The 17055-nt window shown below is 44.6% G+C and overlaps 1 protein-coding gene and 1 pseudogene across 3 annotated transcripts in view; one reads left to right on the forward strand and one right to left on the reverse strand.

Annotated features, from left to right (window-relative positions):
* Positions 1-1397: 1397 nt before the first annotated feature.
* On the reverse strand, positions 1398-2374 carry LOC132507514 (small ubiquitin-related modifier 2-like; annotated as a pseudogene).
* An 8713-nt stretch (positions 2375-11087) lies between these two features.
* STOX1 (storkhead box 1) overlaps positions 11088-17055 on the forward strand; it is a 50129-nt gene continuing 44161 nt past the window's right edge. For all 3 annotated transcript variants that reach the window (XM_060125939.1, XM_060125941.1, XM_060125940.1), the window contains exon 1: positions 11088-11397. In XM_060125939.1, the coding sequence (XP_059981922.1) occupies positions 11088-11397 (310 nt within the window). The remainder of the gene's footprint in view (positions 11398-17055) is intronic.

Below are 17055 nucleotides of genomic sequence, written 5' to 3' on the forward strand. Positions count from 1 at the left end.
TCTGCAAACTTTTTCTGTAAAGGGCCAGAGAGGAAATGTTTTAGGCTTTGCAGACCGTACAGCCTCTGTTGCAACCACTCAACTCTGCTGACAAGAGCAGTCATAGAGAACGCATACATGAAAGAGTGTGCCGGTGTTGGAGTAAAACTTAATGGACAGCACAACATTGTAAACCAACTATACTCCAATAAAAATTAATTTAAAAAAACGTAATGGACACTGAAATTTGAATTTCAGATAATCTTCACATATCAAGAAATATTATTTTTCTTTTGATATTTTTTCTCCAACTTTAAAAGTGTAAACACCATTCTTAGCTTGCAGGCCATACTAAAACAAGCAGTGGGCCGGCTTTGGCCCACCATCCTTAGTTTGCCCATCTCTGCTCTAGACTGAGTGTTGGAGGGACTTTTCCTCACTCTCCCTCACTTTCACTCCTGGCTCAAACACTAACTAGCTATGGACCCAGGGCACTTTAACTTCTTTGGCCCTCAGTTTCTTCATGAAGTATGTTTGACAGAACAGATGAAACAAAGTTCCTTTTAGCCATAATATTAAATTTCCTGATTCCATTATAGGAGCAGAAGTCAACCCAAGCAATGTTATGTATGCGAAATGGAAATTAGTTTACTTAAAGGAAACAAATCTTAATATCCTCAGTGTGAATCTTTGTCCTACTGTGAGGAACAATGTCACAACTCTGATAGCGAGATCAAAATTTGTAGCCTCATAGATGATTCACTTTATTATAAAGCAGAAACTAACACACCACTGTAAAGCAATTATACTCCAATAAAGATGTTAAAAAAAAATTGTAGCCTCCTAACTCCATTCAAAGGCTCATTCATACCACTTCTTTCTATTTCTCCAGTGCTATTCTTCTTTCCTGTTGTTTTTTTGGTTTGTTTTTGTTTTTGGTGAGTGAAGAAAACACAGTGCCAGAGATTATTGGAAAACATTTTTCTCCTTCAAAGATGTTATTTAAAAATGTTAATGTTTTTGTGTCTTATTGGCAAGTATATTTTACAAGCACTCCGCTACCTAGGTGTACCTTATTGTTCGAGGTGATGACTGAGGGTTAGTAATCATTTTTACTGAAGAGCAGAAAAGAAAATCACCAAACAACTTATTCAAAACATTGATATATATATTTAAAAGTGAAGGTATTTTAAGAGCAATTTATTTCTTCATAGATCACGTTTCATGTAACCCTTCACTTTTCCTTTTGTTCTTTATATCAGATATCCTTATATCAGATATCCAGTCAATGTTCGCATTTCTCATAAATCGTTTTTTTTTCATTTTTAACAAGAAGTATATTTAAACAACAAGGTGCTTGACTTGAAAGGAAAACTAAGATTCATTTCTTTTAGAGTAATTTATCCCTACTGAAAGACGGATTGCCCTACATGTAACAGCTACGTACAAAGAAGTTATAAAATTGTCCTTTGTTTTACAATGATAAATGAAAAACATTAAAATTCCCCAATCGAACAAGGTATGCAAGAATTTTTATGTTGTTCTTTTTTTGTTAAACAGTGAGAGCAAAATAACTTACCGGAATATAAAGATAAGAGCTGATGAGGATGCCACTAATGGAGAAAAGGGGGTATTTTCACAGAACCAGTATTTTTTCCCAGCCCATCTCCATTTGATGTCGATCAAAACATACCATTGGCCATTTAGTTAAAAAAAAATGCAGTATGCTTGTGCACATACACCAGTTACTTTATGTACAATAAAGGAATGGGGAACGGGAATACGAGAGAATAGAGAAACTATACTGTAGTAGTCAGGGTGTGATGGAACCAAATTGCGGTTTTCTAATTGAAAATGTCTTCTTGGTCTGGAGGAGCAGAATTCTGGAGTAAACTAGCAGGTTTCCTTTTTAGTAGACACCCCCTGTCTGCCGCTGGAACACGTCAATTTTATCTTCATCCGCCATTTCCAACTGTGCAGGTGTGTCTGTTTCATTGATTGGCTGCCCGTCAAATCGGAATCTGATCTGCCTCATTGACAAACCCTGTCGTTCACAATAGGCTTTCTTAGTTTACTAAGTGGTGTATGCCTCTTAATCTTAAACTGCACCACAGAACCGTCCTGCCCCGCCACCTTCAAATTAATATGATCGTTGCTGTCAGTCTTGACTCCTCCCTTGGGCTTTCCTCGGCCATGGCGAGCGCCGCAGTCCCCTCAGCTGCCGCTTCACAGCAGAGGAACGAGATCCGCACCGAAGGAGCACGCAAGCACCACCCGGAGCAGCAGAAGAGGGAGGCGGCAGCGGTGGAGAAGGCGGAGGGTGCCTCTCCTACGTTGTTTTACGTTCCGTTTGTTCAAAGCGTTCAGTGACCCAAAGAAGGCCCACACTTTGCATTGCGTCGGTTGGCATGTCTCTTAGTCTCTCTTAAGTTATATTCTCTCCTCCCCCGCTTTGTTTTTCCTGTCATGAAGGCTCTGAGGGTTTGAAAAACATTAGATTGTAAACTATTTGAAATAATGGAAATGTATCCTTTCTCCTTGTATCTTCCTCTTTATTACCCAGGGCAGCCCCTGGAATTCAGCAGGCTTGGTATTTGTTCTTGTACTATAGGTACTTCTACAAAGCCTCATGTTTTATTCAGATCCTCTGTAGAATGTCGAGGGAACTGCATCTGTTTAGGCCTAAACCAGGGTTGGTTGGTACCGACTTGAACATCTAGTCCTCCTGTCCCACACTTTTGTTCTTTATCATCTTATTCAGGGAACCACGTCCTTGCTTTTTTTTTGAATTGTGTTGCATTCTTTTTCTTTTAATTTATTTATTTATTTATTTATTTATTTTTGGCTGTGTTGGGTCTTCGTTTCTGTTCAAGGGCTTTCTCTAGTTGGGGCAAGCGGGGGCCACTCTTCATCGCAGTGCGCGGGCCTCTCACTATCGCGGCCTCTCTTGTTGCGGAGCACAGGCTCCAGACACACAGGCTCAGTAGTTGTGGCTCACGGGCCTAGTTGCTCCGCGGCCTGTGGGATCTTCCCAGACCAGGGCTCGAACCCGTGTCCCCTGCATTGGCAGGCAGACTCTCAACCACTGCGCCACCAGGGAAACCCCCTATGTCCTTGCTTTTGAGCAGCACTGTGGTGGCATTCTAGAGGACACATAGATGAATAAAAGGTAATCCTGGATCCCTGCCTTTGAGAAGCTTAAACAACTGGTAACAAGTAGACTGTCGGAAGGGGGAAAGCAACAGTTTGTTTCACAATCCATGATGATTTCAGTGTGTGAAGGAGATGCCTTAGTATCTTTTTTCCCCTCCCCCCATAATAAAGCAGAGAAGAGAGACTTGTACCTAGAAGGCACGGGCCTCCCTGGAAACAGAGTTCCTTCGAGATCTGGGTACCTGGAGTAGGGCCAACTCATTTTTGATCAGATTTGCATGTAAATAGTGAGATATGAGGCCCAGCTTTATACCCTCTGCTGTAACAAAACCGGGTAAACCCTGAAACTGGATTTGGCATCTTGTCTCAGGCCCCCATACTTTATTTGTTGGTGTCAGGGAAAGACTTAATGTCACTTTCCATGTTTCAAATAATAGGAATTTTGCTGACTTGCTCTGGCTTCAGGGCGCTTAGTTGCACGCCTTCTTGACTGCTGCTGCTCCAGCTTTCTTTCCAGAAGTAGTATTTTCCAGCTCTGAGACCTGCCCTCTGACCCTGAGTTTAATGAGGAGGTGGAGTGATGGAGTCTGCTCATTTTGGTTAGAAAACTTACTGGCTTTGATGGCCCCAGTGCAGAAGAGCCAGCTGCCTTTACTTCCTTTAACTCAAAAATTATTGGGGCCACTTTTTAATTGTAGAATATTTGGAAAGTATAGAAAAGCTCAAAGAAAAATAAAAATTGCTTGTAATCTAGAAATAACTTTTGTTAACATAATCATAATTATTCCAGTTTTCTTCTCCCCAAACAAAAATGGGATTATGGGGTATTTTATTTTATATTATTTATTTATTTATTTAAAATTTTTATTTATTTTATATTTGGCCTCATTGGGTCTTCGTTGCTGTGCAAGGACTTTCTCTAGTTGCGTTGAGTGGGGGCTACTCTTTGTTGCGGTGCACGGGCTTCTCATTGCGGTGGCTTCTCTTGTGGAGCACGGGCTCTAGGCGCACGGTCTTCAGTAGTTGTGGCACACGGGCTCAGTAGTTGTGGCTCATGGGCTCAGTAGTTGTGGCGCACGGGCTTAGTTGTTCCACGACATGTGGGATCTTCCCGGACCAGGGCTCAAACCCGTGTCCCCGACACCGGCAGGTGGATACTTAACCACTGCGCCACCAGGGAAGCCCTAAGGGGTGTTTTAAATGCTTTATGGATATTAATTCCTTTAACGACGTAGGGAGGGGCAGAGTGATGGGAAGTTTGTACTGGCTCCTTGACCAAACTACATAGTCAGCTTCCTCCGAGACCTCTTTTTAAAATTTTATTTATTTGTATTATTTTTATTTATTTATTTATTTTTATTGAGGTATAGTTGATTGACGATATTGTGTTAGTTTCAGGTGTACAGCATAGTGGTTCAGTTATATATATATATATATATATATATTCTTTTCCATTATATGTTATTACAAGACACTGAATAAGTTCCCTGTCCTATACAGTAGGTTTTTGTTGTTTATTTTCTGAACCCTCTTTTTGACTAGGCCTCCACATTGGGCCTCATACTATCTTCTGCCTGCCCTGCCCAAGAATATTGCTAAATCAGTTTAGTGCATATCCTTAACCCTTGATAACTGATCAACTTCTGTATCCCCCCACCTTTGATGTATAAATCCTTGAGGTGACTTTAGCAAGGACCCCCTTCGGTCAGTTTAGCAAGAATCCCCCTATCCTTGATGTCTCCTATCAGTAATTTTCTATCCACTGACTTCCTCACTCTGTTCCTTGGCAAAAATCCCCGGCTTCTTTGCTGTCTTTGCTTTACAGCTATCTTTGCTGCCTAGACTTTGCAATAGTCTTGAACAAAATCATCCTTACCATTTTAACAAGTGTCAGAATTATTTTTAAAAAATTTTTATTGGAGTACAGCTGGTTTGCAATGTTGTGTTTCTGCTGTACAGAATAATTTTTTTTATCACTTCTCACATCAGAATCATGGGGTTTCTTTTTTTTTTTTTACATCTTTATTGGAGTATAATTGCTTTAAAATGTTGTGCTAGTTTCTGCTGTATAACAAAGTGAATCAGCTATACATATACATATATCCCCATATCTCCTTCCACTTGCGTCTCCTTCCCACCCTCCCTATCCCACCCCTCTAGGTGGTCACAAAGCACCGAGCTGATCTCCCTGTGCTATGCGGCTGCTTCCCACTAGCTATCTATTTTATATCTGGTAGTGTATATATGTCCATGCCACTCTCTCACTTTGTCCCAGCTTACCCTGCCCCCTCCCCGTGTCCTCAAGTCCATTCTCTACATCTGCGTATTTATTCCTGTCCTGCCCCTAGGTTCATCAGAACCGTTTCTGGTATTCTTAGCCTCTTAGTGTTCCAAGCTAAGGACTTTTTTTCTTCAATGCTTATTTTCTTTTTTGGCCCCTTACCATTGAGAAGATAAAGAAGTGAAATGTTTAAAAGGCAAATCAGAATTAGCTTTGGGGATATCTGGCTCTCAGCCTCTGATTTTGCATCTCTTAGGACCTCACTGGGCTCAATGATTACTGAAACTGCATTAGGGTTCCTACTGTTGGGAGTGAAGGTGGAGCTGTAGAATCATGAAGCTGGAAGGGACCCTAAGAAATCCTTCAGGTCAGCCAAGTATTTTTACTCCCATTTTACAGATTAAGCTACTGTGGTCCAGAGTCTCGTCTAAGTTAAGCAGCTAGAATAAAGAAGGTAATGTTTTTTCTTTAAAAAGAAATGGCATTGTGACTTCCTTGGTGGTCCAGTGGTTAAGATTCCGTGCCCCCATTGCAGGTGGCACGGGTTTGATCCCTGGTCAGGGAACTAAGATCCCGCATGTCATGTGGCACGGCCAAAAGAAAAATAAAAATAAAGTATGCTGCTACTTATTTGAAAGAAAAAAGGAAAGAAAGAAAAAAGAAGTGGCATTAAATGTCCTTCACGTTTAAGAAGCGGCATTAAATGCTCCCAACCTCCTTTTCTCTGTCCTTTGAGTCAACACAGTTGCTTAGCAAAGCCTCACATTTCTCTTTGATAAATAGAAACAAAAGTCTCTACAGCTTTTTTTCCCCCCCCCCCCCCGATAAAGGGAAGAAATGTGCTGTAGAAGCAGAAATGGTCATAATAAAGAGAACCCAGATATAAAACGCTTTCTAAATCAGCCTTAAGTGTCAAGGCTTGATTTTCTGAGTTAAGGGGAAAGAACTTCAACCTGATGAATTTTGGTGTGGAAAAAATTTGGAGGTGGTTAATTCTGAGTATAACATGAGTCTGTAAACAGACTCCAGAGAAACCACTGAACTTCAGATACCTGGGTAGCTGAGGCCTGGGTGTGCCTGTTCCTTGAGGTTTTGCCCTGGGCATTGACTGTTGGACACCAGGGTCTTCCTGTGATTCACCCTCAAACCAAAAATGCTTTTGTGAATGGTGACACCAGGCTAGCAAGAAAGTAAGAAAAACAAGATTATCGTGGATCAAGCACTAGTTAAATTAGATTTGATTCAGGTAGAACAAATCTATGGCACAGGTACTGGGCTACATGCTGGGCCGCAGAGATGAATCAGAAGCCTGGCCCTTAAGGAATCTCAGGTTGCCTGATGAGACAGGTAACTAAATATTACAGCCTTTAACACACATGTGTTATAAGAGGGTTAATGAGGTGCTCCAAGAACAGATTTAATCTTCCTGGATGTGCCACAGGTTTTACAAGCTGGCCTTTGTAGTATACCACCTGATGGAAAGGAGAAAGGCCTTCCAGGCAGAGGGAATAGTGTAAGCAAAGATGTGGGAGCATGTTTGGGAAGGTGTGTAATTTTGAGTAGCTGGAGCATAAGATCCTTGGTGTGGATTGGAGGAGGAGGGAAAGCATGGAAATGGAGATGAGGCTGGAAAGACAGGCTGGAGTAAGTGTGTGAACAGCATAGAATGCTCGCTCTCCTTAGGACAGACACCAGGCAGGTGTGAGCATCAAATGATCCAGTTCATCTTCTCTAACAATTATAGTGTAGCCAGAGTGAATTTGTTCCCCTTCAGGTCCAGTTTTCTAAACCAAATAAAATCAAACTCCAAGTTCCATTTGCCAGAGTTGGCCATGTCTTGGCATGTTTTGGGAAGTCCACTCCTTGGAATTGTCAAAAAAAACTTGGAGGTTTACATGATACCCAGAAAATGGGGAAAATGGGGGCCTGATCTTTTTCCTGGGGTGCTCATTATAGTTACCTTGGTACCTGCCGCCACACGGTACCGATGTCAAGGGCTGCTCCCCCACTTCCACTGACCACCGAGTTCCAAAGCTGTGTTGGCTCCGAGAGGCTCCTGCAATGGTCCTGACTGCCTTGCCTCAGACACCCTTTCACTGTGGTTCTCAAGGCTGATGCCTTGGAGTTTACTCTCCACAAGTATCAAGTGTCCCTCCATTCGGGGTGCTCTTGGGAAAGGCATCTCCCAGTAGTGTCACTCTCTCAATTCAGTCAAAGGCAGTAGCTTCCCTTTCCCTTCTCTCTAGGACAAGCCATCTTAATCTTCCTCAGTTGTCTTGAAGCCCAAAGCTCTTTACCAATCCTGTGTCCTTTCCCATGAAAGGCCACTGTATTTTTGAAGTCAACAGCAAATTGGATGAGCTAAATAAATCTTCACAAAAAGTGATAATGGGAGAAGCAATGCATGTGCCCTTAATGGTGACTTTGGAGACATAGTCTTCTCTAAGGTGGGATTGTCTGAGCAGGAATTTCAGGTTTGATAAGGTGGCCAAGAGAGACATCATCTGGAAATAGGAGAGGGGAAAAGTGAAGTCAATTGTTGGCAGTTATTTACTCTGGAAGGAATAAATTGGACAGTTGTTATTGTATTTCTCAAAATGACCAGAGCTAATCTCTTAATGTTCTGATATACGTTTTTGAGAGCATTTTTTGAACACGTATTTGCACATGGTAAACATAGTGGAAGATAAGCCTCCCTTTTACCCTGTCCCCTGTTTCTTTCTCTGGAGGTAACCACTGTTATCACCAGCTTCTTATGTACGCTTCCAGAGATCTTCCAGCCACACATGAATATATGTGCCCTTTTTCCTTTTTCTTTCTTCTCTTTCTTTTTCTTTCTTTCTTTCCTCCTTTCTTTCATTTTCTTTCTTTCTTCCTTTCTTAGTTTCTTAATTTCTTTCTTTTCTTTTTTTAAAAATCATACTAGACCTATTTAGTTTTCTTTTTTACTTAAAATATATATATGGGATATTGTCTTGTATCAGCATGTTAAGTTTTGTCTTATCCTTAATGACTGCATAGAATGCCATTTGGATTTGTATATAATGTTAGAATTACTTTGTCCTTTCTCAGGCATAGAGTCCACTGGGGGGCAAAAATCCTTCCATCTTGAGACTTTCTAGTTTTTAGTTTGACTATTCTGTGCCTCTTTAAGTGGAGAATGATAACACATCCATCTTCTAAAATGTTTGTGTCTGGTCTGCAGAGACTCCAAAGATGGAAGGCGCTTGAGAAGTTCCAGTTTCTCCAGTTTTGCCATGTAATACAGGCCATTCAGGTTGGAGGCCTACAGTTTTCCTCTTAACTTTTAAAGACATGTTCCATTTTGTAGGAGTTTGGAAATATTTGGATGGTAGCTGATCCTTTGGGAAAACAAGTGACTATGTAGTTGACTGTAGTTTAAAAGTTTCCCCCTCACATTCTTTCTCCCTTCTTTTGTTAATTGGACTAGCTTAAATAAAATGATAGGACAAATTTCACACATCTGAACAAAAGCTTCCACAGTTTAAGGCAGCTCTACCTCATAATTTCAGGCCATGAAACCTCATAGCTGGGTCTACCTGCCAGTAGCCTTGCAGCTACAGGCCTTGCTAGTAAGGGCCTGATTGTCTCTGTTTATTTCCAGTTCAAATTCTTGGGACAGAGACTCAAGCTCAGGACAACTTTTCACAGCAGACCACAGGTCCAATGAGTCAGGGCGATGGTCTCCTTCTTCCCCCTCTAGCCAGCTGTGTGGGGAAGGAGACACTGGGATCTCTGCTTCACCACCAGCAGCTTTGTCCTCATGGGCAAGCTGCCTAAACTGTCTGTTTTTTTGTGGAAGATGGGCCTCAATATTGCCCCTTTCAGAGGGTTAATTTTGAGGATAAAATTAGATCACACATGTAAAACTTAGTACAGTTCTAGGCACAGAGCAAGCTGAGAGTAAATGGGAATTTATCACTATCATTATTATGGAAAAGACACTGTCGTAGATGCTAGAGATACAGAGGTAAAAGTCATAATTCCCCAGGCTGGGGAACACAGGAAAGTCATCTTTATCATGACGGAGAGGGGAAGCTTGGCCCTCCCTGTAGGCTATACAGACATAGACATTTAGTTCATTTGGGCTCTCTGCTGTATTCACCCACCCATCCATCCATCCACCCACCCATCCATCCATCCACCCACCCATGCATCCATCCACCCATCCATCCATCCATTCACCCATCCATCCATCCAGAGTCAGACTTCCGATGTGAGATGGTTGTCTCAGGTTCGCATGCTTATTTGAACTGAAAATTGTGTCAGACTTATTTGTCATAAGGAACCCTGACTTGGTAGTTGTCTGACTCCATTTCTTACTGTGTGACTGGGAAATACTTCTTAATCCAACCTATCTTCGGTTACCTCATCCGTTAAAAAAAGATAGAGATACTAATAGAAGCTAACACAGAGTTGTGAAATGAAGGCCCCCAGCATACAGTGTTCAATAAATGTTAGCAATGGTTATTAACATCACGTATCATTTACCGTGATAAGTGACTCACTAGAGGCAGAGAGCAGATTATCTCGAATTATTGTAGTTATTATTGATGATTGATAAGCTGAGGGAGTGGGAATCTGGAACGACTCCCAAGTCTCATCAAGTCCCTCTTATAGTACTGATTGTACTAAGAATGTCCTTCCTCTTCTTTTCCAGAGAAGCCCTCACCCAGTGCAACAATAAGGGTTCCAGCCTTTCTGTCCCTCAGCTTCTGAATTGTACCTCATGCTCCGAGGTGGTCGCTAGAGTCTGCTGTGACAGATCACAAGTCCCTCTCCCTTCACTCCTCGGGATTCTTTTCGGAATCCCCATCCCAACCCAGGCCTGAATCCCAGGGATCTCACCCCTGCGCCTCGCCAGCCATTGGGGCTGGCACCTCAAGATCACTTTCCGTCCCTTACACTTTAACTCTGTTGGATAACCCAGGAGCGAGACCAGACCCCAGAACCTCAGAAGGTCATGAAAAAGGTCCTTAGAATTGAGTCCCGACTCCTCATTTTACAAGACAGTAAACTGAGGCCAGAGAGGTAAAGAAACTTATGCAAACTGATTAGCAGACGGAGACTCAAATCTGGGTCTCCTGCTCCCGACCCGAGCGAGTCTGTCCCTCGTGGCCTCCTCTCTCCCTGGGGGCGATCCCAAAGCCAGGGCGACGGCGGCCATCCTGGTCCTCCCGGCTCTGAGGAACCCTGGCCGTACCGTTCGCGCCGCAGTTGGAGGCGACTCGGCTTCCCGGTGACTGGGGGGCTGCCCTAAGGCTTGGAAAAGCCCCAGTGAGCGCCCATCGCGGGAAGAGGAGCTCCGGACTGCCGGGGAGCAGAGAAGTGAAGGGAGTCGCCCGGGGTGGGAGTTCGGGGACTGGGTGGGCAGAGACCTGGCTGGGGTGTGGAGAATGACCTGAGAACTTAGCGCCTGGAAACCACTATTGGGCTCCTGCGTGGGGGGAGAGCGGTGGGCGTCCCAGCCTGCGAGTCCCGCCCCACCCCCGGCCTGGCGCGTACATCGGCCCCGCCCCCTGGAGTCCCGTCCTCCCGGCAGCCGGCGCTGAGCGCAGTAAGTCGAACCCTCCCGCCGGCCGCAGCCACCAGTGCAGCGCGGTTGCCGAGCCCGGCGATGCGTTAGGCTACGGGGCCTGGCCGCCGAGGCAGCATGGCCCGGCCCGTGCAACTGGCGCCGGGCTCCTTGGCGCTCGTGCTCTGCAGGCTGGAGGCGCAGGAGGCGGCGGGGGGCGCGGAGGAGCCGGGCGGGCGTGCGGTGTTTCGCGCCTTCTGCCGCGCCAACACACGCTGCTTCTGGAACTCGCGGCTGGCGCGCGCCGCCTCGCGGCTGGCCTTCCAGGGCTGGTTGCGGCGCGGGGTGCTGCTGGTGCACGCGCCTCCGGCCAGCCTGCAGGTGCTGCGCGACGCCTGGTGCCGTCGGGCGCTGCGCCCTCCGCGCGGCTTCCGCATCCGGGCGGTGGGTGAGTGTGGGGCCCAGAGGGGAGGGCGCTCCGCGCTAGCTGCGGGACCGAGCCCCAGCCGCCGGGTTGCGTGCGCCCGAGGCTCAACGCTGAGGAGCGGGAGGTGGCGGTGGGGGCCGAGGGGTTGGGAGGACAGACTGAGTGGCTGGAGGAGGGCCGTCCTCCTAAGACATTCCCTCTGTGGCACACAGGAGCTTCGGCCTCTAAGATATGCCTGGGCGCTGCCCTGAGCCGACTCCAGTGTGACTCCATTCCTCAACTCTTTCAGCCAGTGGAGTGCACAGGGTCCTGGTAGGAACTTTCTACTTGCAAAAGTGATGCTCTAGGCAGAGAGGTTTGGGGCCCGGGGAGCCAGAGTTGCGGTCAGGAGACAGGGGCCTCAGTCTCGGCTCCATGGGGGTGCTCAGGAAGGGTGCACCAGGGGCTGGCCAGATTTTACCGATTGTGAGCTGGCTTTTTAAAATAATTAATTAATTTTTGGCTGCGTTGGGTCTTCGTTGCTGCGTGCAGGCTTTCTCTAGTTGTGGCGGGGGGGGCTACGCTTCGTTGCGGTGCGCGGGCTTCTCGTTGCGGTGGCTTCTCTTGTTGCAGAGCACAGGCTCTAGGCTCGCGGGCTTCAGTAGTTATGGCTCACGGGCTTAGTTCCTCAGCAGCATGTGGGATCTTCCAGCCCGAATCCATGTCCCCTGCATTGGCAGGCAGATTCTCAACCACTGCACCACCAGGGAAGTCCATTTGTTTGTTTGTTTCAAATGACAGACTGGGAGCGGACTAAAGGCTGTGGTTTTCATGCCCTGCTGTACTGGATGCTGCCATGGTGGTGGTCTTGGATCAGGGCCTAGCGGAAGGTTTGGGGTTGTTAACTGCTAGGGAAAAAGAAATAACAAATGGCGCTGTGGACACATCCCATCCCATTACCTAAATAGAGAGAGTTCCTCTTTTCCAGTCTTTTCAGAGAGCCTGTTTGTTAGGAAACAGCAGCTTTTTGCTTGGATAAAATAGCTTTTCATTTGAGAACTTAAACCACTGCACCGCCGAGTGGTCTCTGTTACCTACGAAACTCAGGTGGGTGTCAGCTCCTTGTTACAGGCTGGTTCTGTCTGTATTTAGTGGGGTTGTGAGGACCATTTGATGGTGTGCTGTTGACAAGTCACCAGTTGTTCCAGCCCAAAATTTTGACTCCTACCAAGCAACCCCTCTCTCTCTCTCAGCCCATAAATCATCCTGGGAGAAGGGGGAGGAGAAGCAGCAGCAAATAAAAAACATTTGTTTTAGTCCCCAGGTGTAAAGCAGCAGGGTATCATGAGGCACTTGATGTTGTGTATCATCTAGTCAGAGATGACGTCTCCACATCCCAGGCCAGTGAGGTTACACCTTGGCCTCTCACCTCCATGCATCCAGTTCTGTGTGGTACCTCTACCCCCGACCCCCACCTTTCTTCCCTTAAGCGCAAAAAAGAGCTCAGTTGCAAAGCCACATACACACATTTCACTTCCTTTTACTTGCAGGAGTGAGTGAAGAAAATAGGTTTCTGGCTGACAGCGGTGAGCCAAGTAGCCAAGCCAGAATTCTTAAAGGGGAAGGGGTCTTTCAGACAGACTGGATGAAAAACTCTTTTCACTTCTGTGTCCTCGGGTTTTTCTGGTTTGAATTAGTGGTTGCATTCTCTGGTTCCCCCACCCCCTTTCAAAGGGTGAGCATAGAGTACATTGCAGAGAGGGAGTGGATGGGGTTGGGGTCTGGACCTGAGGGTGAAATAGAGAGGGCCTGTGCTAAGCCAGAGGCGGCTGTGATGCCGCCACCTGGGGTCCAGCCAGCAGTGGTGAATGCTGGTTCCTGGGTTGGCCCTGTGTTCTGCCATCTGAAAGATGCAGTGGACAAAGTGAATGTATTATCAAATACTCTGATTCTCCACCCACTAGGTAGTGCTGCCTACCTATTGCACAATTCAGGATGTGATGGACATGTAGTCTGTGGAGTGTGCAATACAGTGGTCTTTACACTGGGTCATCTCCCCTGATGTGGGGCTCTTGGCAGGAATGATTTTGAGGTTTTTAACAGAGTCGTGATAAGAATTTGGACATTTAGCTGTAATTTGTACAAAACCAGCTCTTAGGACATTTTGAGGAGCAAAACGGGGAAAGATCTTATTTGATGCTAGTCGGTGGATGCACATGGGGAGGGAGGTTTGTTTTGAATAGAGTTGCTAATTACTACTCTCACTTGGGGGTCCTTGGGTCAGATCAAAGGAGAGGAGGCATCAATGCAGCTCTTGGGCCATCTTAAGAGTCCCAGAAGTTGGCAGGAGGAGCTGACTTCTCCCAAAGAAACTGGAAGTTTCAGTCTGCTTGCTTTCCCAAATCTGGCATCATTGGCTTCCAGAGGCTAAAATGGGCTTCCAGGAAGGCAAGGAAGAGCAGCTGAGAACTATTGCAGGCATTCCACTCTTGCTGTTACTTTGTGGGAAAGAGCAAAATTCTAGAAAAAGACAAAAGCATCAATTTGGTCAGATCAATTTGGTCTCTTTGCTATAGATTTTGTTGTTGTTTTGTTTTTTAAGGCTCACATACTCCTACATAAGAGCATTTGGGCGTGGGGAGTGTTGCTTATCAGCTCAGAGAAAATGCAGGGAGGGGAGGCGGGGTGGTCATCAGCTTTATAAACCCACTGTGCTCCACGGGTCCTTTTCCTGGGCTTCTGGACCTGGGGCTCATGGAGGCCTCATAAGATATGAGGAAGGAGCGCTGTGGCCAAGCAGACAGGAGCATCCTGAGCCTCAGGGACAGACCTCAATTTAAGGTCTGCAGGACGTCATGTTTTCTCTATGTTTTGTGTCTCTTCTTTCCCTCTTCACTTTCTCTACCTCAGCTTTACTCTGATGAGAAAAATAGTTTCCAGGCTGACAGCATTTCCCTAAAAAGGGGACAAAGGATCTTTAGCAGGATAACCAGGAGCTAACTCTTCTTTTGTGCTCTAGTCCTCAAGTGTTTTCTGTTTCTTTTTTTTTTTTAATTAGCAAATGACCTTAACAAATGAAAGGGTTGAGCTCTGGAAGCTGGAGGGAGTCCTCTGCTTCCCAGGCTGAGCCACTGCAGGTGGTACAGGTGGGGGACACCTGTGTTTGTTTGGGTGAATCAGTTCTTGCTAGAGGACCACACCCACTGGGGAGTTGAAAGGTTAATGATGGCCTCCTGGGGTAAGGGAGGGATGGCTACTTAGCCAAAGTAGTTTGTTCCTCGAAATTTATAGCTGAGGTATCCCCACTCTTTTAGATGAAAGGCTCAGTGTGGCCTTTCATCCTTTTTCATTGAAATAAGATAAAAATCAAAATGCCTATGGGGAGTTCCCTGGTGGCCTAGTGGTTAGGATTCTGGGCTTTCACTGCCGTGGCCTGGGTTCAGTCCCGGGTCGAGGAACGGAGATCCTGCAAGCCGTATAGCGGGGCCCAAAAAAAAAAAAAAAAAAGAAAAGGAAAAAGCCTGTGGCTTCTTCAAAATACTTGCTTCATTAATGTATTCATATGCTAGGTACTGTTCTAGTTTTTTTTCTATGTTTTAATGTATCTTTCAATTAGAATTGCACGTGTTCTCGGAGAAAACGGAGTCGGCCTGTTTATTTCATATTCAATTCAAGAGGGGATAGTTGAGGGGCTTCCCTGGCCGTCCAGTGGTTAAGAATCCGCGCTCTCACTGCATGGGGCACGGGTTTGATCCCTGGTCAGGGAACTAAGATCCCACATGCCACATGGTGCTGCAAAAAAACCCCAAAAAAACAAGTGCCCAGGAAGAGTAGAGGCCAATCACTCTTTTATATACTACGTATAAATTTCAGAATCTATTTTGGGATCTTGTTTGGGAGAAGAACAGCTCAAGGGTACCTGGTGCCTGATGGTACAAGAGTTGGGCAAACGACTTATCCTTATCTGATTTGGGGAGTGTCCAAGGGGAGTGTGTAGAGATGCTGAGAAGAGGGAACGGTCCAATTCCTATTCTTGTTTCTGAAGTCCTATCATGAATTGGCAGTGGGCATTCTGTTGGATTTAGTAGCTAATGGAATTTTTAAAGTGAAATTTGCATTTAGTGAAATGCACAAATCATAAGTGTAGCATTTTATGCATTTTTCAAGTAATATACATGAGTGTAACCCAAGTTTCCAGCAGGATTTAGCACATTACCATTACCCTAGAAAGTTCCCTCTTGCCCCTTCCCAGTCAGCTCTTCCCCCACCCTCAGAAGTAACCACTATTCTGATTTTTTAAACCGTAAATTAATTTTGCTTGTTCAAGAGCTTCAAGTAAATGGAATCATATACTATGTACTCTTTTGTGTGAGGATTCTTTCACTCAGCGTCATGTTTCTGAGATTCATCTCTGTTGCATTACTAATTTGTTCCTTTTTTTTTTGTTCCTTTTTATTGCTGAGTAGAATTCCATTTTATTAATATACCACCGTTTATTCATTTACCCCTAGATGAACTCCTGGGATGTTTCCAGTATGGTTGTTATGAAAAAGCTTTTATGAATATTTGTGTACACATTTTTTAAGCTTTTATTTCTTTTGGGTCCTTACTTAGGAGAGGAATTGCTGACTCATTGAGTAGGTTATGTTTAGTTTTAGGACACCTTTTTCCAAAGTGGTTGTACCATTTTACACTCCTACCCATGAAATGAGACATTTTGGTTGCTCCACATCTTTGTCAACACTTGATGTTGTCAGTCTTTCTAATTTTGGCTATTCCGGGGGTATATAGTGGTATCTTGTAGTTTTAATTTGCACGCCCCAAAGATTTTCTCCTGTGTTTTCTTCTAGAAGTTTTATAGTTTTATGGTTCTATATTTACGTCTATGATCCATTCGAGTTATTTGTGTGAATGGTATGAGTTGTAGTTTGAAGTTTTTGGGTTGGTTTTTTTTTTGTCATATGGGTGTCCAATTGTTCATGGCAATTTGTTGAAAAGACTAGCCTTTCTCATTGAATTCCCTTTGTAATTTTGTTGAAAATCAGTTTACTATATATGTGAGGGTCTGTTTCCATTCATCTTGAGTCTATCCTTTCACCCAATACCGTACTTACTGTAGTTTTTAGTAAGACTTGAAATTAGATATTGTGAGTCCTCCAACTTTGTTCTTCCTCCAAATTGTTTTGGCTACTCTAGGTTCTTTGTTTTTCCACATAAATTTTGGAATCAGCTTGTCAATTTCTAAAAAAAAAAAAACAGCTGAGATTTTAATTGGGATTATATTGAAACAATAGATCAATTTGAAGTTAGATGAGAAATTCATCCTGGTTTTCCCCAAACTACCCTGGTTTTAGAAATGATACTCTTGCATCTTGAGAACCCCCTCCATCCCAGGCAGACTGGGATGATTGGTCACCCTTATTTAGGGAGAATTGACATCTTAACAATTCATGAACATGGTATAACTCTGCTTGAGTGTTCTTAATTTCTCTTGGCAACGGTTTGTACTTCTAAGTGTACAGGTCTTGAATATATTTTTAAATTTATGTTCCTAAGAATGTTTTTGGATGCTATTATATATAGAATTACTTTAAAATAAACTTTTTATTTTGGAATTATTCTATTCTATGCCACAAGGCATGTGAGATCTCAGTTTCCTGACCAGGGATCCAACCTGTGCCCCCTGCATTGGGAGCACAG

Source organism: Lagenorhynchus albirostris, chromosome 16 (assembly GCF_949774975.1).
Source record: "Lagenorhynchus albirostris chromosome 16, mLagAlb1.1, whole genome shotgun sequence".
Lineage (NCBI taxonomy): Eukaryota > Metazoa > Chordata > Mammalia > Artiodactyla > Delphinidae > Lagenorhynchus > Lagenorhynchus albirostris.